This window comes from Carcharhinus amblyrhynchos, chromosome 26, assembly GCF_965287045.1.
Source record: "Carcharhinus amblyrhynchos chromosome 26, sCarAmb.v2.hapA, whole genome shotgun sequence".
Lineage (NCBI taxonomy): Eukaryota > Metazoa > Chordata > Chondrichthyes > Carcharhiniformes > Carcharhinidae > Carcharhinus > Carcharhinus amblyrhynchos.
The window spans coordinates 28,412,002-28,433,277 of NC_137349.1; the positions used below are offsets into that span (position 1 = coordinate 28,412,002).

Consider the following 21,276-nt stretch of genomic DNA (forward strand, 5'->3'; position numbering starts at 1 on the left):
AACAAAAAGATAAAACTGTATCTGTGCATAGCATTCATCCAAATAGACAAGTAGATAGCACACACTGAAGTAAATAAATATGACCTGATAGCCATTACAGAGTATTGATGGATATATGACATTCAAGAAGGATGTGAAACAAAATAAAGGCAGCGAGGTATTACAGATAATCATGAGTGATATTTTTGCAGTGGTTAGAGAATGCCTTTGGTTTAGGTGGAAATCAAAAATCGTAGGGGAAAGAAACCACTCATTGGAGTGGTCTTCAGGCCCCCTAACGGTAACCACAATGTAGGAGAAAGTATACAAGAAGAAATATTGCGTGCTTGTGATGAAGGGATGGCATTAATCATGAATGAATTTAATCTACGTAGAAAGATTGACAGTAGTAGCCTGAACGGGAAGTTCATAGAATGCTTTTGAGACACTTTCTTAGGGTCGCACATTTTGGAACTAATCAGAAGCGCATGTTATATTAGACTTGCTTTAGTGTAATGTGATGGGATTAATTAATGACCTCAGAATAAAGGCACCTGAGGTAGCAGCAACCACAGTACGATTTGAATTTTACATCCAGTTTGAAAGAGAGAAGAATAGGTCTAAGACTAGTATTTTAAACTTTAATAAGGACAACTATGTGGACATGAAAGCCAAACTAGCTGAAGCGAACTGGGAGACTAGGCTGGGGATAGGTCACTAGAGAAACAGTGGTGGATGTTTAAGGGGCTATTTCAAAATACATACATTTGCACTACAAAGAAAAATTCTAAAGGGAGAACCCACCAACAAGAAAAAAACATCCAACTTGAGGAAAAACATATAACTGCACAAAGATAATCAGCAGGTCAGATGATAGATCAGAATATAAAGAATAGCAGAAAACTGAAAGAAGTAAAAAACTAAAAGGTTAATGAGAAAGAAATTAGATTTTGAGATGAAGATAGCTAGAAATGTAAAGACAGATAGCGAAAGTTTCTACAGGTATTTAAAAAAACAAAAGAGTAAATAAAGTGAGTTGTTGGTACTCAGAGTTTATAATGGTTAATAAGGAAATGGCAGATAAAATAAACATTTAGTTCTTGTCTTCACTATAGAGCAGGAATTCACAACCTGTGTGCCACGAAGTCCCCTTCAGTGTATCACAAAAAAAATTCAAAATGATTTAAAATTCATGTATTTAAGTTAAAACTAACCTTTTGTCTTCAAGTTTGTGATTGGCATCTGCAAGATTCTATGAATTTTGAGTGCATGCGCTGGCTGAGAAAGAGCTGCACAGCTCTATCAAGGATAAATGAATGATCCTGGGTATATCAGGATAACAAGCGAAAATTCACCATGTGCACTTGCAGGATTGCCCTCATCAATGTGATAAATCGCATAACAGAATCAATTAAGCGATGGAATTACAAGGGATATGTTCAATGATTGACGAGGATTAACAAAGAACTGCAAAATATGACTAAACCAGATGGTCTGCAAAATTTGCCTCAGAATCTCTCAGGATTACCTCAATGGATGTGATAACTCATGGCACAGGCTCAATTAAGAGTTACAATTCCAGGGGATACGTTCGAGGATTAATAACAACGAAATGCAGCATATGACTCTGAACAGGATAATCAGCGAAATTTGCCTCGTGGCTCAGTGACAGGATTATCCCTGCCAGTATAAAAAAGCACAATGCAGGATAAACATGAGGAAATAATTACACTGGGTTTAATCCAGGATTAATGAGGAACTGCAGGTTGCAAATTTAAATCACTACCTTTCACGGATTCTAAAAAAACTGAAGCCTTAACCAGATTGTTGAATGTCCAAACTGATTACCTTCATGGGTGACATTCAGGACAGCAGGATAGTGCGGGTCATACTGAATTGCAAATGCCTTCAAAGGCTTTTTGACCACAACAAAGCCACTGACCAGTCCTAGAAGAATGAAACTTTGGTCCTATCATAGCTGACTCCCACCAAACCTGGAAGGCTCATTCTCTAGCAATCCCTGAAGCTATGGAAATTATGACAATAGGCTATGGACATTCATTGGCCCTAGGTCTCAAGGATCATCACTGAATATTTTAAGACAGAGGCTAATATGTTATTTTTAGGCAAGGGAATCACAGGGTATTGGGGGGGGGTAGATAGGAATGTGGAACTCAAATCACAAACCGATCAGCCATGACCTTATTGACTAAAGGTATGGTCTTAAGAGACCGAGTGGCCTGCTTGCTCCTATTTCATATGTTCATTTTTTTTTACTTCTGTTCTCTACAATGATCTTTTTTGTCGATGTACCATTTTTGTTTGACTCCCTGTTCTTTCCCATTCTACTTGTCTTTACCCACATTACGGTACTTCAATGCCTCGACACTTTGGATTACTAACTCCCATCTTTGTTAGTTTAAGGCTCTATCCACAAACCTAGTTAAATGATTGGACAGGACATTGGTCCCAGTCCAGTTCAGGTGTAGCCCACCCCAGTGGAATAGCTCACTCTTCCCTCAGTACTGATGCCAGAGCCCCATGAATCAAAACACCTTCTTCCCACATTACTCATTGAATCACAGTTTTATTTCTCTAATCTGCTTGACCTTATGCCAATTAGTGTGCTCAGGTAACATCCGGAAGTCATCAGCTTTGATGTTTTGTGTTTCATTTTGGACCCAAGCTCCTCAAATTCTCAGCAGAATATCATTCTTAATTCTATCTATGTCATTGATTCTTGGGTGGACCATGACAAATGGATCCTCTGCGTCCCCTTCTCTAACTCTGCCTGCTGAATCCCCTTACCTACCTGACTTGCTATCACACCCTGTGGTCCCTGACCAGCAAATCTAAAGAGCTGTGCAGTCTAAGGGGTGTGACTGCTTCCTGGTAGCAAGTGTCCGATGAACTTTCCTCCTCCCTGCTGCATCGCATTGCAGTGTCATAGCTCAACCTCCAGCTCGTAACTCTTGAACAAAGCTCCTCAGGCTGTTGACACTTGCTGCAGATGGGTTTACCCTGGATCACACTGGTATCCAAGAAAACACTTATTCTGCAGTCACACACATCATCTGTCCTGCCATTTTTATTGTTAGTTTATTACTTCAATACATTAATAAACCCTATTACTCCCAATAAGCTTTACCAACATTAGTATAAAACCTCACTACTGATACAGCCATACAGTTGCCAATAATTTTGTACCAGTTCTTAAAAGATAAACAGCAAAATACTCACCAACTAGTTGTTTCCCTGTGATGTTGGTTGATTTTTTACGAATGCAGGCAGTCCACAGACTGAGCCCCACCATAAGCCCCACCGGGTTGCTTTGTTTCACTTCTTCTCGTGCTCTTTTAAACCTTTGGGCCCCGAAACTTAATGGTTTCTTACCAGCAAAGACAGCAGCATGCACGTGCTGATGGTGTAATAAATTGCTCATGTAATATAGCATTCCACAATACTTTATCTACAGCAAATGCAACATGATTGCTAGAAATAAGAAGTAAAAGGTATAAGAAATAAAATAAATACTACAAATAAAAAGGGGTGAGCAGTTAACAAGTAGATTTTTAATCCAAATATGATTTCCAGTTAGCAGACGTTTGTCACTTGGGTACTTTGAAAAGTAACAATCAGTATTATTTTCAAAGCTTCTGTAACCATGTCACATCAAGTACATTTTGCAAAATTGTTTTTTGAAATATCCATGTCAACTATGAATTCTGCTGGCCCTGAATTTGTAGTATTTTAATGGCAAACATTGACCATATCCCTCTGATTCTGATTACCAGCTGCAGGATTTTCAGGAAGGACTGATTGATGTGGAAACACTGAAGTTGCAGTCTGCCATTCACCTGTGAGCTCTCTAAAAAACATGAAATAAAATTGTCTGGCAAGAACTTGCTCTTTCTCGTACTTGTAGAAACCCCATTTTACAAAGTTAAGCCTTACTCGGTGAGCTGTAAATGAGCTTTTAATGGTGATATGAGAAATGATGCTGCTGCCTGAACGTCCGATTAAACCCTGAAATCATATTTGTGGACTGTTGTTAAATGTTTCTTTTATGAGTAATTATTAGATTCTTTTTAAACAGATTTTTGAAATAATTTTAAATTAACCTTCATATTCTTCCAGCTTCTATTTTAATTGCATGTGTATGTCTCAGTCTTAATTTCATTCTGTGCAAAGTTTTACAAAACTGGACCAATTATTAGTGCTTCACATTTTCTGGACAGCTGTCTGTGGGAATTCTTTAATATGATTGGTTGATTGGACAATATAATAACATTATTCCAGGTGGATGCTGGTGATGCACTAAGCTATAATTAGTTGTCTGTTCATCATCTTCAAGGCACAATTCAGGAGAATGATGAAATACTCATCTCTTGTCAGGATGAGTGCAGTTCTAATACTCAAGAAGCTTGACACATCCAGGTCAAAGCAGTCCCTTTGCCACCCCATCTATCACTTTAAACATTTACTCTCTTCACCATGTGTGCAGTGAAAGCAGTGTGCACCATCCACTGCAGCAACGCAATAAGCTTCCTTCACTAGCACCTTCAAAATTGCAGACCCTACCTACCACCTCGAAGGACAAGCACAGCAGATTCATGGGAACACTACAAGCATAAGGTCTCCCCCCCCCCCCCCCCCCCCCCCCCCCACACACCTTCCAAACTAAACCCCTATACTATCCTGAATTGGAACTATGTTGCCATTGCTTCATTGTTGTCAGATCATGATCCTGGAACCTGTTCCCCAAAAGCACTGTGGATGTACTTGCACCACATGGACTGCAGCGATTTAAGAAAGTGGCTCACCAGCAACTCCTTTAAAGGCAGTTAAGAGTGGGCAACAAATGGTGGCTGGACTAGCAATGCCCACATTCCGCAAAAGAATAAAAAAATTGAGAATGATAAAGTTCTTGCCACAGATCTTGCTAGAACTCTCTCTTGCCATATATCTTGCTAGATCTCTCAGCACAGCTTTCACTGAGATTAATGGTGTGTGTACTTGCTTTGATCCTGACGACAAAATCCAGGGTGATTGTGACTCTTTTCTCCGCATCCCTGGAAAAAAACAACACAGTTAGCAAAATTAGATTTGTGATGTCCCCTTCCATTCTTTCTGCATTTAAGTGATGAAGCAAATAGATTAATTGTAAACTACCAGCACAGATGTTAAAAGGCAAGTTATACTTGACACAATAGAACTCTGAGGAAATAATGGAGTTTATTAATTTAAAAAAAAGTTGTAGATATTTTAAGATATGGATTTTCAAAAAAAAATTTGGGAGCCTGTAGGAAGTTTCTGATTAAACTTTAGACACAAAGTGATTGGGAATCTGATAAATATATATACAACAGGATCAAAGTAGCAGTTGATGGATATTTTCAAGACAAGTGGCATGCAAACAGAGATATCCATAACTTTTTTTTGATTAAGTATAAATTTTGTACACGTTAAGAAACCTAACTTCCTGTTACCAAAATGCTGCCTACGTACTTTGTGGATTGTCATGATTCCAACCTCCATTCAGTGAATGGGAATCTTTTTGTCCGTCTGTCAGCAGTTTCAGTTTTAGTATCAACATCTATGAATATCTGCTGAAACTTAATTTTTGGGGCCTATTATTCTGCTTTTTCTGACTTTTGATGTAATACTTACATTTTTGTTCTTCCATTTTCCATCTTCATTTTTCTTTTATCTTTATTGCAACTCCATTTTTCTTCTGGGCCTGCTTATCCCAGACTGTAAGCAAATTACATATTGGGTCTAAAGGGTGCGATATTAAAATTTATAGATGACTCCGAAATGGAGATTTGGTTAACCGTGAAGAAGCCTGAGTGATATGGCTATGGGGATAAGGTCTGGGTGGGATTGTGGTTGGTGAAGACTAGATGGGCCAAATGGCCTCCTTCTGCACTGTATGCTTCTATGCTTCTATGATTTAAAGAGAAGATGCAGGTTAACAAATTGCACAACATGGAGAAATGTGAGGTGAAGGAATGTACAATTAATTACTCATTACTCATAATTACTCATTTTACATATTATGCTAATTAGGATGGAGCAAATGAACTTTTGTTCACAAAAAAATGTTGCCTGAGAATTTTAAAGGAATGAAATGTGGGTTTAGTTAGGCAGAGTCACATGATTATGTGGTTAATGGAAGGAGGTAGGTCTGTAGCAGAGAAACAGCTTTTCAGTTCTGGCTAGGTTTGTTTGAAGACAGTTCTACGTGCTGCTCTGAAACTCATTCCTCTCTGAAAATTTCAAGACTGTCTACGCTCATTATAGCAAGTATATTTCTAGGCACTAACTATATTTAAAGTGGCATTATGAGACTAAGAAGAATGTTGCTTATTTCAGTGGTAAGTTAGAAATTAAAGCTGTTTCCTTTAATTTTAAAATATTGTTTAACTGTTAATAGTTAAGCTGCTTTTGTTTTGCTGTTAAAAATCCCTAATTTGTCAGTGCAATTACTTAAAGAGCGAAGCCAAATAGTAAATTTGTTGGGGTCTAGCCTTGCTTTTTGGGGTTCTGGTTCAGTACCCGAGTGGGAGGAATGGAGGTGGAATTTTCCAGTGGGGATCTGCAGCAGGAACCAAGCGATAAAGGAGATGATGGAGTTACAGTGCAGTGCAGAGTTGTGTTACCATGTGACCACTGAATGCCAGGGCTGTGGATTGGGGTGAATGATGAAGCTCACAGACTGCTTGCAAGGCCTACAGGGGAGGACATATCTTCTTGTTCAGCCCAGAGGATGCTCTAAGAGGATTCATTCTTCCATATTTAGCTTGACCTTCTGGCCAGTCAACACATCTGAGACTACTAGAATTTCCATTGTTTTCAAATGAACATTATGTTGTGACATCACTGATATCATCAAACTGCAACTTTTGCATATAGACCATGACTTTTGTGATTCCCACTTCTCATTAGCAGGAGAATTCCTGATGGCTAGATTACCTCCATTTAAGATTTATAGCGAGGGGGATAGAATATAAAAGCAGGGAGGTCTTGCTGCAACTGTACAGGGTACTGGTGAGGACGCAGCTGGAGTACTGTGTGCAGTTTTGGTTGCCGCACTTGCGGAAGGATGTATTGGCCTTGGAGGGAGGGCAGAGGAGGTTCACTTGGCTGATACCGGAGATGAGGGGGCTAGCCTATGAAGAGAGACTGAATAGACTGGGTCTGTACTTGTTGGAGTTTAGAAGGCTGAGGGGGGATCTTATAGAGACATATAAAGATAATGAAGGGGATGGATAAGGTAGAGGTAGAGAGATTCTTCCCATTCAGAAAGGATAGCAGGACTAGAGGGTACAGCCTCAAGATAAGGCGGGGGGTGGGGGGACAGTTTAAATCGGAGTTGAGGAGGAACTTCTTCACTCAAAGGGTGGTGAATCTCTGGAATCCTCTGCCCGTTGAAGTGGTGGAGGCTACCTTGCTGAATATATTTAAGTCATGGGTAGCTAGGTTCCTGATAGACAAGGGGATTAAGGGTTATGGGGAGAAAGCGGGAAAGTGGAACTGATCCACTTCAGATCAGCCATGATCTTGTTGAATGGCGGGGCAGGCTCGAAGGGCTAGATGGCCTACTCCTGCTCCTATTTCTTATGTTCTTAAGATTGTGACAATTGAAAATTGGCGTAATATATTGCTGATATATTTTTATTTTTAACCTGTAACTGGACCCTTGCCAGTCTAGGTAGGTATGGTGGGGAGGGGTTGGGAGGAGCACGTGGAGTGGGGGAAGATAACATGGTGGCCATAGTTTCAGGATAACCACTAGAAAAGTGAAATAAGAGATTAGAATAAATTGTCCTCAAAGCGTTACGTGGCCACTCAATACTTTATTCAGTGGTTATGGATAAAGGCACTATAACATTTCAAATGCTTATCCAGTTTTATTTTAAAAGGAAGAATAAAAAATGTGAGCGAAAGATTAGATTAAATAATTGTAGTTGTGCTTGAAACCTGTACAAGGTACAGTGATGAAACATCTTCCTGACTTGTAAATGTCAGATTCTATTTTGCTGACCAGAACAAGTGGGAATGATTGCTTTTAAAGATCAATTTCCATGGTATATGTGAAAGAATTCCATGTTATTTATTTATTCAGTGCATGTGCATGTTACTTTCTATTTGCTTAATGACAAATTACTGTGTTAAATATCCAAATGCGTACTAGAGACTATCTTTAGTCAATCCCGTTGGATTTGGATCACTTGCGTGATGTAACTTGTCTGTTTGTAATTTTAAGAATTATGTTGTGTTCTTTTTCAGCTCTATGAGCTAGACAGTGATCCAAGAAGGAAAGAATTTTTGGATGACCTTTTCAGTTTCATGCAGAAGAGAGGTAAAGATGTTCATTTTTCTCCTGTTTTCTCTTTTCCTCTAACTCCTACTGGTTGGCAACCTGCTAATTTGTATTATTTCTTCATCTGAGCGCCAATCCAGTAAGTACTGGCTGGCAGGCTATTCAACTGTGTTTTTTATTCACTTATGAGGGTGCTGCCAGCTGAACGAATATTTATTGCCCACCTCTAATTGCTCTTTCTAGGCCATTGCAGAGTCACATGTGGACCAGACCAGATTAGGCTGGCAGATTTCCTTCCCTGTAAGACATTAGTGAACCAGATGGATTTTTGTAACATTTAATAAATGTTGTATGGCTATCATCAGACTTTTTTAAATTCCAGATTTTTATATAAATTTAAATATCACAGTGGCATTTGAACCCTGGTCTCCGGGGTTTGTCCAGTGACTACCACTATGCCACTGCTTTCCCACAAGTTGGGGGCTGGCAGTTACACGGATTGTGTCCTCAGTGATGTACATAGATGGCATTTCAACATGAACCTCTGCATCCAGGAAGAATGGTTAATTTTCTTTGTCTTTATTATCCTTATCGAACTCTGGCCAATTGTAGCTGTCACTGCAATGGTTGTAGCTAAAATTGAATCACACCCAAACTAGGGATTGAACCAAGGTGTCAGTTTTGAGCAGTTTTCTGATCATAGCTAGCTGACAACTTGAAAGCTTTTGATATCTGAAATCTTTAACTATAACTGCATAAAATGCCTCACTGTGTATGCTTCAACACCATTAGTCCTACGAAACTTATCTCCAAACTCCGTGGCTTGGGCCTTGGCTCCTCTATCTCTGACTGGGTCCTGAACTTCCTAACCCACAGACCACAATCAGTAAGGGTAGGCAACCACATCTTTTCCACGATCATCCTCAACACCAGTGTCCCACAAGACTCTCTCCTCGGCCCCTACTATACTGCTTATACACCTATGACTATATGGCTAAGTTCCCCTCCAACTCGATTTATTTGTTTGATGACACCACCATCGTGGGTCAGACTTCAAACAATGACGAGACAGAGTACCGGAATGAGATAAAAAATCTGGTGAACTGGTGTGATGACAATAATCTCTCTTCAATGGCAACAAAACTATGGAGATTGTCATTGATTTCAGGAAGTGTAGAGGAGAACATGCCCCTGTCTACGTCAACGGGCATGAAGTAGAAATGGTCGAGAACTTCAAGTTTTTAAGTGTCCAGATAACCAACAACCTGTCCTAGTTACCCCCACCTATGCTGGCATTATAGTTAAGAAAGCCCACCAATGCCTCTACTTTCTCAGAAGAGTAAGGAAACTTGGCATATCAGCTACGACTCTCACCAGCTTTTACAGATGCACCACAGAAAGCATTCTTCCTGATCGTATCACAGCTTGATATGTCTCCTGCTCTGCTCGAGACCGCAAGAAACTACAAAAGATCATGAATGTAACCCAGTGCATCTTGCAAACCAGCCTCCCATCCATTGACTCTGTCTACACTTCCCACTGTCTCAGCAAAGTAGCCAGCCTAATTAAGGGCCCCATGCATCCCAGACATACTCTCTTCCATCAGAAAAAAGACACAAAAGTCTGAGGTCATGTACCAACCAACTCAAGAACATCATTTTCCCTGCTGCCATCAGACTTTTGAATGGATCTACCTCACATTAAGTTGATCTTTTTCTACACTCTAGCTGTGACTGTAACAATGCATTCTGCACTCTTGTTTCCTTCTCTAGTGATTGATATGGTTTGTCTGTACAGCAAGCAAGAAACAATACTTTTCACTATACTAATATCTGTGACAAATCAAATCTTAAACGATTAAAAATCCAAGATATTACTGTTTTCTTATCAACATGTTTTCCTTTGTAAATTTTAATGTGTATTTATTAGTGTCACAAGTGGGCTTATATTAACATTACAATGAAGTCACTGTGATAATCTCCTAGTCACCACACTCCAGCGTCTATTTGGGTACACTGAGGGAGAATTTAGCATGGCCAATGCACCTAATCAGCATGTCTTTCGGGCTGCGGGAGGAAACAGGAGCACGTGGAGGAAATACATGCAGACATGGGGAGAATATCTGCAGAGTTTGCACAATGAGCCAAACTGGGAATCGAACTTGGCTCCCTGGCGCTGTAAGGCAGCAGTGCTAACCACTGTGCCGCCCCCAACAAAATATTTGAGGCGATGCTGGTGCTTGTAATAAGTATCTTTGTTGCAGATAATTTATATTACATAACATAATCGTACTACGTTGTTTTGAAAAACAGATCCATACTTGGGTTGTTATGAAAGTGCCAAAAACCATCTCTTGTTAAAGTAACATTGTTCTTGAACTCTGTCCTTTTCAGAACTCTGCGTCTTGGGAAGAGCTGCTTTTCACCTTTTAGATTGGATTTAGAGAGCCCCAGTATATCTGTGCCAATTCCTGGTATTCTTGCTATTAAATCTGCTTTTTATAGTCTGATGATAAATTCATTAAACTTAGTTTTACTTGGGAGTTTGCATGTACTTGTACACAGCAGCAGACTAAGTAACATAAATACCAAACAAAATTCACAGATATTGAAATCTTGGAATTCAAATTAGACAAATAACATATTAGTAGTTAGAATGCTGTATTTAAAAAAAAAAGTCAGACCAAGTCTGGCAAAATATTAAAAAGACAAAATGCCGCAATTTCAAATTTCTGTTGTAAGATCCTAGCAAATTGAATCTTTCTACTGTTGTCGTGTTACCCAATGCACAATGCTTCCAGATTCAGGGCTTGGCCTAGCACATTTTATTGCCATGTACTCTGGAGATTAGAAATCTTCTTGTTTTGGTTTCAAAAATGTCTCTGGGAAAATTTCCAATCAAAATTTAATTTATATTAAGATTTTGTGCCAGTAGTGAATTTGTAGTATTTATAACATTCTGATTTGTGACAGAATTTGTTTTTACAGTAATTAATGTCAGAACTTCCTTGTCAGCATCTTATTTTGTAAAATATTTAATCTTGTTTTCCTCAGTTTAAGATTGCCATTTGTGTAGTCTACACCAGCCTACAGCCATTAGAAAATCTGGTTAACAGTCTGTAATTGTTAATCCCAAAATGAGTAGTGGGACTTACCTGAGGTAATGGAACTAGCATATTTAAAGCTGAATAATTTGTATTTGGCCTGCAAATGAATTGAACCTCTTAGCCACAGTGACCCATAGTTGCCTTATAGTTTTAATTTTTCTGATGTGTGGATAGAGTCAAACCATAGTGATTGTTGGTGTCCTTGGAATTACTTTCTGGGTTTTCCCGTTTCCCACATTTTAAGTTTTTAATACATCAATTATAAACTAACTCCCACCCCACACCAATGGTAGGAAATTTTTTTTGAAAATCTGAAACATACCAGAAAATATATTGATGACAATTTTTAATGCTTTGTGTATGTGCGCCCTATTGAAGCTGAAGACTGAAATGTTAATGAAGAATCTTTTTTCAGTAAGGTGCAGCATAATATGCCGATTGCCATTTATTATAATCCATGGCAATTTGACATTTGCAAATGTTTCTACTCTTGATCAGTGCCTTTTTTGGAATTATAAATTAGTGGGCCTTTGTCTGATAGGGGATTTGTTCTGGATGTTCAATAACATGTCAACAGTAATAGGCTTAAGTGTGAAAATGTTGTCTTGGTTGAAGCAGGACAGATATGACTGTGCCTAATGAGGCCACAGTCCAGCAAGATTTAACATTTTCAGAATAGGAAAGGAGGAAAAGTGGATGATCATGTTTTATTTGTTTTGTTAACATTTAGATGATAAATTGATTTTTCAAAACATTTTTACAAATCCTTTTTGTGAAGATAGTCCACATTTGTACAAACAAGAATTGATACAGTACAGCATAATCATTTTTACACATACAGAAAGAGACAAGGGAGCAGTTGATTCGGATTATTCATTACAAACGGCGTCTCCAAAGATGCAAACAATGAAAAGATATTTTAGAGATGGGGGCAAACAGGATAACAGGCTAAAGCCATGTGTACATGTCATAACAGTGCACACCCTTGCTTACAGGATATTCGTAACTTAAGTTCCAGGATTTTCAAAATAGCTACTGCCGTTGCACGTTCAGCCAAGGAGAATACAGGATATTGATAGAGGTATAGAAAATGCTGATCAGCCAAAGATTCTCACACCATACTTAGGTGTGCAGCAAATCATACTTTCTCTATCTCCAGCTATATCAGAGATGCCATTCATAATGTCCTTTTCCAGGATATGTGCTCTATTTGCACCTTCACAGGAATCCGTCAGAGATTCTTTGACCCCAAAATAACAAAAATACAGAAACAAACTACACTACACTCCTCTCTGGAGCTGAGCCAGTACTTCAAAAAACTGAGAAAGAGAGCAGCAAGGCAGTACTAATAGAGGACTCCATAGTGAGGGGTTCAGACAGGCGTTTTTGCGTTCGCAGACGGGAGTCGCGGATGGTGGTTAGTCTCCCTGGAGCTGGGATCCGGGATGTCTCTGGACGCGTCCCAGACATCCTGAAAGGGGAGGGTGAGGAACCGCAGGTTGTGGTTCATATAGGTACTGCTGACATAGGCAGGAAGAGGGAAGTAGTCATGAAAAGGGATTATAGGGAACTGGGTAGGTAGCTGAGAAAGAGGAATGCGAAGGTAGTAATCTCAGGATTGCTGCCTGCGCCGCGGGAGAATGAGAGCAGGAATGGAATGAGGTGGAGGGTGAATGCGTGGCTGAGGGACTGGAGTAGGGGGCTGGGATTCCGGTTCCTGGATCATTGGGACCTCTTTAGGGGCAGGTGTGACCTGTACAGTAAAGACGGGTGGCACTTGAATCCCAGGGGGATCAATATCTTGGCGGGAAGACTGGCTAGGGCTACTGGGGGGATTTTAAACTAGAAAGGTTGGGGGGAGGGAACAGAGATGAGGAGACTGAGACCGAGGAGGTTAGCTCCTGGGTAGGGAAGGACTGTAGACAGTATGAGAGGGAGGTTAGATGGGTGGTGGAGAAGAGAAATGTCCAGACCAAGGGGCTGAGGAGTGTCTGTTTTAATGCCAGGAGTGTAGTAAATAAGGTAGATGAGCTTAGGGCGTGGATTGCTGCTTTGGAATGTGATGTGGTGGCCATTACAGAGACTTGGATATCTCAGGGACAGGACTGGGTACTTCAGGTGCCAGGATTCAGATGCTTCAGGAAGGACAGGGTGGCAAAAAGAGGTGGTGGAGTGGCACTGTTGATCAGGGACAGTGTCATGGCTGCAGAGAAGGAGGATGCCGTGGAGGGACTACCGACAGAGTCATTGTGGGTGGAAGTTAGGAACAGCAAAGGGTCGATAACTTTGCTGGGTGTTTTCTATAGGCTGCCCAATAGTGACAGGGAAGTTGAGGTGCAGATAGGGAAACAGATCCTAGAGAGATGTAGTAATAATAGAGTTGCCGTGATGGGAGACTTTAATTTCCCAAACATCGACTGGAATATCCCAAGGGTAAGGGGTTTGGATGGGGAGGAGTTTGTTAGGTGTGATCAGGAGGGTTTCCTGACACAGTACGTGGGTAAGCCTACGAGAGGAGAGGCTGTACTTGACCTGGTGCTGGCTAATGAACCAGGACAGGTGTCGGATCTCTCGGTAGGAGAGCGTCTTGCGGATGGAGATCATAATTCTATCCCCTTCACGATAGCATTGGAAAGAGATAGGATCAGGCAGGCTAGGAAGGTGTTTGTCTGGAGTAAGGGGAAATATGAAGACATCAGGCAGATAATTGGACGAGTAAACTGGAAGGAGGCGTTCTTGGGGAAAAGTACAGAAGGAAGGTGGCGGATATTCAAGGAATGTTTGACTGGAGCTCTGCACAATAACGTTCCAATGAAACAAGGAGGTTTTGGTAGAGCGCAGGAACCGTGGTGCACGAAGGTTGTGGTGAATCTAGTCAGGAAGAAAGGAAAGGTGTATAAAAGGTTCAGAGAGCTAGGAGATGTTAAGGATCTAGAGGAGTATAAGGCTTGTAGAAAGGAGCTTAAAAAGGAAATTAGGAGAGTGAGAAGGGGTCATGAGAAGGCCTTGGCTGGTAAGATTAAAGAGAATCCCAAGGCCTTCTACAAATATGTGAAAAGTAAAAGGATGAGAAAAGAAGGGATAGGACCTATAAAAGGTGAAGGGGGAAAAGTCTGTGTGGAACCGGAAGAAATGGCAGAGGTGCTTAATGAGTACTTTGCCTCGTATTCACGGTGGAAAGTGACCTGGGAGGTTGTACTACAGGTTTGCGGCAGTCTGAAAAGATTGATTATGTGAACGTTAAGGAAGAGGATGTGTTAGAACTTTCAAACTCTATCAAGATAGACAAGTTGCCGGGACCGGATGGGATTTACCCCAGGTTACTGTGGGAGGTGAGGGAAGTGATTGCAGAGCCCCAGGCGATGATCTTTGCGTCGTTGATGGAGACGGGAGAGGTTCCGGAGGATTGCGGATGTGGTTCCTATTTTCAAGAAAGGGAGCAGGGATAGCCCGGGAAATTACCGACCGGTGATTCTGACCTCAGTGGTTGGTAAGTTGATGGAGAGGCTTCTGAGGGACAAGATTTATGAGCATTTAGAGAAGTTTAGAATGATCAGAAATAGTCAACGTGGTTTTGTCAAGGGCAGATCGTGCCTTACGAGCCTAGTTGAATTCTTTGAGAATGTGACTGAGCACGTTGGCGAAGGAAGAGCAGTAGACGTGGTTTATGTGGACTTCAGCAAGGCGTTTGATAAGGTCCCTCATGCAAGACTTCTTGAGAAGGTGAGAGGACATGGGATCCATGGGGCTTTGGCCTTGTGGATCCAGAACTGGCTTGCCTGCCGAAGGCAGAGTGGTTGTGGATGGGTCTTTTTCTGCATGGAGGTCGGTCACCAGTGGAGTGCCCCAGGGATCTGTTCTAGGACCCTTGCTGTTTGTCATTTTCATAAATGACCTGGGTGAGGAAGTGGAGGGATGGGTTAGTAAGTTCGCAGACGATACGAAGGTTGGTGGTGTTGTAGATGGTCTGGAGGGATGTCAGAAGTTGCAGCGGGACATAAATAGGATACAAGACTGGGCGGAGAAGTGGCAGATGGACTTCAACGCAGATAAATATGTAGTGGTCCATTTTGGCAGGACCAGTGGGATGAAGGAATACAATATCAAGGGTAGGAGTCTTAGCTGTGTTGAAGAGCAGAGGGATCTTGGGGTCCGGGTCCATAGGACTCTTAAATCGGCCTCACAGGTGGAGGATGTGGTCAAGAAGGCGTATGGTGTACTGGCCTTCATTAATCAAGGGATCAAGTTTAGGAGTCGGGAGGTAATGCTGCAACTTTATAAGACCCTTGTCAGACCCCACTTGGAGTACTGTGTGCAGTTCTGGTCACCTCACTACAGGAAGGACGTGGAAGCTATTGAAAGGGTGCAGAGGAGATTTACAAGGATGTTGCCTGGATTGGAAGGCATGCCTTATGAAGATAGGTTGAGGGAGCTGGGACTCTTCTCCCTGGAGAGACGAAGGTTGAGAGGTGACCTGATAGAGGTTTATAAGATGTTGAGAGGAATAGATAGGGTGGATTCTCAGAGGCTATTTCCCAGGGCTGAAATGGTCGCTACGAGAGGACACGGATTTAAGGTGCAGGGAAGCAAGTACAGAGGAGATGTTAGGGGTAAGTTTTTCACTCTGAGGGTGGTGAGTGAATGGAATTGGCTGCCGTCGGTGGTGGTGGAGGCGAACTCGCTGGGGTCTTCTAAAAGACTTCTGGATGAGTATATGGGATCTAATGGGATTGGGGGTTACAGATAGGTCTATGGCTTAGTAGGTATAGAAGTGATCAGCGCAATTAGTGGGCCGAAGGGCCTGTTTGTGCTGTGGTGTTCTATGTTAACACCAATAGTTCTAAGGTAGTTTTCCTCACCAGCTGTGAGGACTTGTTGGACCATACTTGCAACGTCTACACTAAACCACCCACCCATCACTTTGCAGTGACATTACTAGTTATGGTAAATAAAGGATACCATACAATATATACCACCATTATAAATAACAAAGGTTATAAGAAGAGAAAATGGATAAATATCATGCAGTCCTAGTGCCATACAAGCTATCCAGTGCAAGGACATAAGAACTAGGAGCAGGAGTAGGCCATCTGACTCTTTGAGCCTGCTCTGTTATTTAATAAGAACAGGGCTGATCTTTTCATGGACTCAGCTCCACATACCTGCCCACTTGCTATAACCCTTAATTCCTTTACTAAAAATCTATTTTTGTCTCAAAAACATTCAATAAGGTCGGTTCAACTGCTTCACTGGGCGGGGAATTCCACAGATTTGCAATCCTTTGGGTGAAGAAGTTTCTCCTCAACTCAGTCCTAAATCTGCTTCCCCTTATTTTGAGGCAATGCCCCCTGGTCCTGGTTTCACCAGTAGAAACAATCTTGTTGCTTCTATCTTATTTATTCCCATCATGATTTTATGTTTCTATAAGATCCCCCCTCCCATTCTTCTAAATTCTAATGAGCATAGTCCCAGTCTACTCAGTCCCTCCTCATAAGTCAATATAGTGAATCTCCTCTGCACCCCCTCCACTGCCAGTACATCCTTTCTCAAGTAAAGAGACCAAAACTGTACACACTACTCCAGACGTGGCCTCGCCAGCACCTTATACAGCTGCAACATAACCTCCCTATTTTTCAACACCGTCACTCTAGTGATGAAAGACAAAATTCCGGGGTGAGGTAGCCAATTGGATACAAAATTGTCTTGATGACAGCAGACAGAAGAAGTTGTACAGGGTTGTTTTTCAAACTGGAGGCCGTAGTCATCAGTGTGCCTCAGGGATCAGTGCTGGGTCCTCTGTCATTTGTCATTATATTAATGATTTGGATGAGAATGTAGGAAACATGATTAAGTTTGCAGCTGACACCAAGATTGATGGCATAGTGGACAATGAAGAAGGTTATCTAGGATTGCAGTGGAATCTTGATCAGTTGAGCTAGTGGGCTGGCGAATGGCAGATGGAGTTTAATTTAGATAAATGTGAGGCAAGGTGATGCATTTGGTAGATCGAACCAGGGCAGGACAGCTAATGATTAGGCACTGGGGAGAGTTACAGAGCAAAGAGATCCGGGGGTTCAGGTTCACAGCTACTTGAAAATGGAGTCACAGGTGGACAAAGTGTTGAAGAAGGCATTCAGCATGCTTGGTTTCATTGGTCAGAACATTGAATACAGGAGTTGGGACAGCTTGTTGAAGTTGTGCAAGACATTGGTAAGGCCACACTTGGAGTACTGTGTACAGTTCTGGTCACCCTATTATCGAAAGGATATTATTAAACCAGAAAAGATTTAGGAGGATACTATCGGGATTTGATGGTTTGAGCTATAAGGATTAGTTGGATAGACTGCGACTTTTTTTCTGTGGAGCATAGGAGGCTGAGGGATGATCTTGTAGAGATCTATAAAATAATGAGGGGCATAGATCAGCTAGATAGCCAATATCCTTTCTCTAAGGTAGGGGAGTCTAAAACTAGAGGGCTTAGGCTTAAGGTGAGGGGGAAAGATACAAAAGAGCCCAGAGGGGCAACTTTTTCCTCAAGAGGGTGGTGAGTGTCTGGAACAAGCTGCCAGAGGTGGTGGTAGAGGTGGATACAATTTTGTTTTTTAAAAAGCATTTAGACAGTTACATGGGTATAGAGGGATGTGGGCCAAATGTGGGCAACTGGGACTAGCTTAAGTGTTTTTAAAAAAAAAAATGCGTGGCATGGACAAGTTGTGTCAAAAGGCCTGCTTCCATGCTGTAAACCTCTGTGACCCTAAGAGATCTAGGGGTACAGGTTCATAGCTCCTCGAAAGTGGCGTCACAGGTGGACAGGGTGTGAAGAAGGCATTCAGCATGCTTGGTTTCATTGGTCAGAATATTGAATACAGGAGCTGGAACATCTTATTGGGACTTGGAATACTGCGTATAGTTCTGGTCATCCTATTATTGAAAGGATATATGAAACGAGAAAGAGCGCAGAAAAGATTTACTAGGATGCTATTGGGATTTGATGGTTTGAGTTTAAGGGGAGGCTGGATAGAGTGGGATTTCTTTCCCCTGGAGCGTAGGATGCTGAGGAATGACCTTATAGAGGCCTATAAAATAATGAGGGGCATAGGTATCTTTTCCCAAAGGTAGGAGAATCTAAAACTAGAGGGCATAGGTTTAAGATGAGAGGGGAGAGATACAAAACTGTCTTGCTGGGCAATTTTTTCACACTGAGGGTGCTGAATGTTTGGAATGAGCTGCCAAAGATGATTGTATAGGCGGTACAACTTTGTCTTTTAAAAAGCATTTTAGACAGTTACATGAATAAGCTGGGAATAAAGGGGTATGTGCCACACGCAGGCATTTGAGACTAGCTTAATAGTAAAAACTGGGAGGCATGGACAAGTTGGGCCAAAGGGCCTGTTTCCATTCTGCAAACCTCCTGACTCTCTCATCACCTGCAAACCAACTTTTTTTGAATCATGCACAAGGACACCCTCTGCACAGCAGCATGCTGCAACATTTTACCATTTAAATAATAGTCCATTTTGCTGTTATGCCTATCAAAATGTATGACCTGACATTTACCAATATTACTTCATCTGCTAGACCTTTGCCCACTCAAATTATCTACAGCCCTCTGCAGACTATGGCCTCTGCAGATTTTGCTCTGCCGTTCATCATAGTGTCACCTGTGAACTTTGAAACACTACACTTGGTCCCCAATTCCAAATCATCTTTGTAAATTGTAAACAATTGTGGTCCCAACACTGATCCCTGACATACACGACTAATCACTGATCGCCAACCAGAAAAAGACCCATTTATCCCCACTCTTTGCTTTCTGTTAGTTAACCAATCCTCTATCTATGCTAATGCATTATCTGTAAAGCTAATGCATTATCTGTGATCGTTCCTTCCAAGAGGATCCCTAACTGTGAGATCATTAATTATTCCTGTCTCGTTACACAGAATGTGGAGATGGACTGGGGTAAACACAGTAAGAAGTCTCACAACAACATAAGAACATAAGAAATAGGAGCAGGGGTAGGCCATCTAGCCCTTCAAGCCTGCCCCGCCATTCAATAAGATCATGGCTGATCTGAAGTGGATCAGTTCTACCCTCCCGCTTTCTCCCCATAACCCTTAATTCCGCCGTCTATCAGAAACCTATCTACCCGTGACTTAAATATATTCAGCAAGGTAGCCTCCACCACTTCAACGGGCAGAGAATTCCAGTCACCACCCTTTGAGTGAAGAAGTTCCTCCTCAATTCTGATCTAAATTGCCCCCCCCCTTATCTTGAGGCTGTGCCCTCTAGTCCTGCTATCCTTTCTAAGTGGGAAGAATCTCTCTACCTCTAGCCTATCCATCCCCTTTATTATCTTATGCGTCTCTATAAGATCCCCCCTCAGCCTTCTGAACTCCAACGAGTACAGACCCAGTCTATTCAGTCTCTCTTCATAGGCTAACCCCCTCATCTCCGGTATCGGCTGAGTGAACCTTCTCTGCACTCCTTCCAAGGCCAATATATCCTTCCGCAAGTGCAGCAACCAAAACTGCACACAGTACTCCAGCTGTGGCCTCACCAGTACCCTGCACAGTTGCAGCAAGACCTTCCTACTTTTATGTTCTGTCCCCCTCGCTATGAAGGCCAACATTCCATACGCCTTCTTGATCACCTGCTGCACCTGCAGACTGGGTTTTTGCGACTCGTGCATAAGGCCCCCCAGGTCCCTCTGCACCGTAGCATGCTGCAGCTTTTCGCCTTTTAAATAATAATCCCTCCTACTATTATTTCTGCCAAAGTGGATAACCTCACACTTGCTAACATTATACTCCATCTGCCAGGTCCTCGCCCACCCGCTCAGCCTATTCAGATCTCTCTGCAGACTTTCCACACCCTCCACGCAATATGCTTTCCCACTCATCTTCGTGTCATCAGAAAATTTCGTCACTCTACACTCAGCCCCCTCCTCCAGATTGTCTATATAAATGGTAAACAGTTGAGACCCCAGCACCAATCCCTGCAGCATTCCACTAGTCACCAACTGCCAACCAGAATAGCACCCATTGATACCAACTCTCTGCTTCCTAATAAACAGCCAATCCTCTATCCATGCTAACACCTTACCCCCAACTCTGTGCACTCTAACTTTGTGAGGCACCTTATCAAATGCCTTTTGGAAACACCAGGTTAAAGTCCAACAGGTTTATTTGGTAGCAAAACCCACTAGCTTTCGGTGCGCTGCTCCTTCAGGTAAGTGGGAGTTCTGTTCATTATCAGGGCATATAAAGACACAAACTCAATTTACAAAATAATGGTTGGAATGTGAGTCTTTACAGGCTATCAAGCCTTAAAGGCACAGACAGTGTGAGTACCTGTGTGTGAGCAGAACTCCCACTTACTTGACAAAGGAGCAGCACTCCAGAAGCTAGTGGCTTTTGCTACCCAATCATTCTGTTGGACTTTAACCTGGTGTTGTGAGATTTCTTACTGTCATTACACAGGACCAGATCTAGGATAGCTTGCTCCCTCATAGGTTCAATTACATACTGTTTGTGGAAACTATTGTGGATACATTCTGTGAACTTCTCCTTAGGACTGCCTTTATTGACCTGGTTTGATCGATCGACACGTAGGTTAAAATCCCCCATGATAATTGCTGTACCATTTTTACATGCATCAGTTAATTCCTTGTTTATTGCTTACCCTACCATCGTGATATTTGGTGGCCTATAGACTACACCTAATTAGTGACCTTTTTCACCTTGCTATTTTTAATTTCCACCCAAGTGGATTCAACCGTTTTCTCCATAAAGCCTTTGTCATCTCTCATTACTGCCTTGATGTCATCCTTAAATATGGAGCTCCCTTACCTTCTGTCCTTCTAAA

At 41.8% G+C, this 21,276-nt stretch overlaps 1 protein-coding gene across 2 annotated transcripts in view; it reads left to right on the plus strand.

The window, feature by feature from the left end:
• The window catches only part of arid3a (AT-rich interactive domain 3A), a 105,595-nt gene that overhangs the window by 41,656 nt on the left and 42,663 nt on the right, over positions 1 to 21,276 (plus strand). For both annotated transcript variants that reach the window (XM_080212556.1, XM_080212554.1), the window contains exon 2: positions 8,272 to 8,344. In XM_080212556.1, coding sequence (XP_080068682.1) covers positions 8,272 to 8,344 — 73 coding nt within the window. The remainder of the gene's footprint in view (positions 1 to 8,271; positions 8,345 to 21,276) is intronic.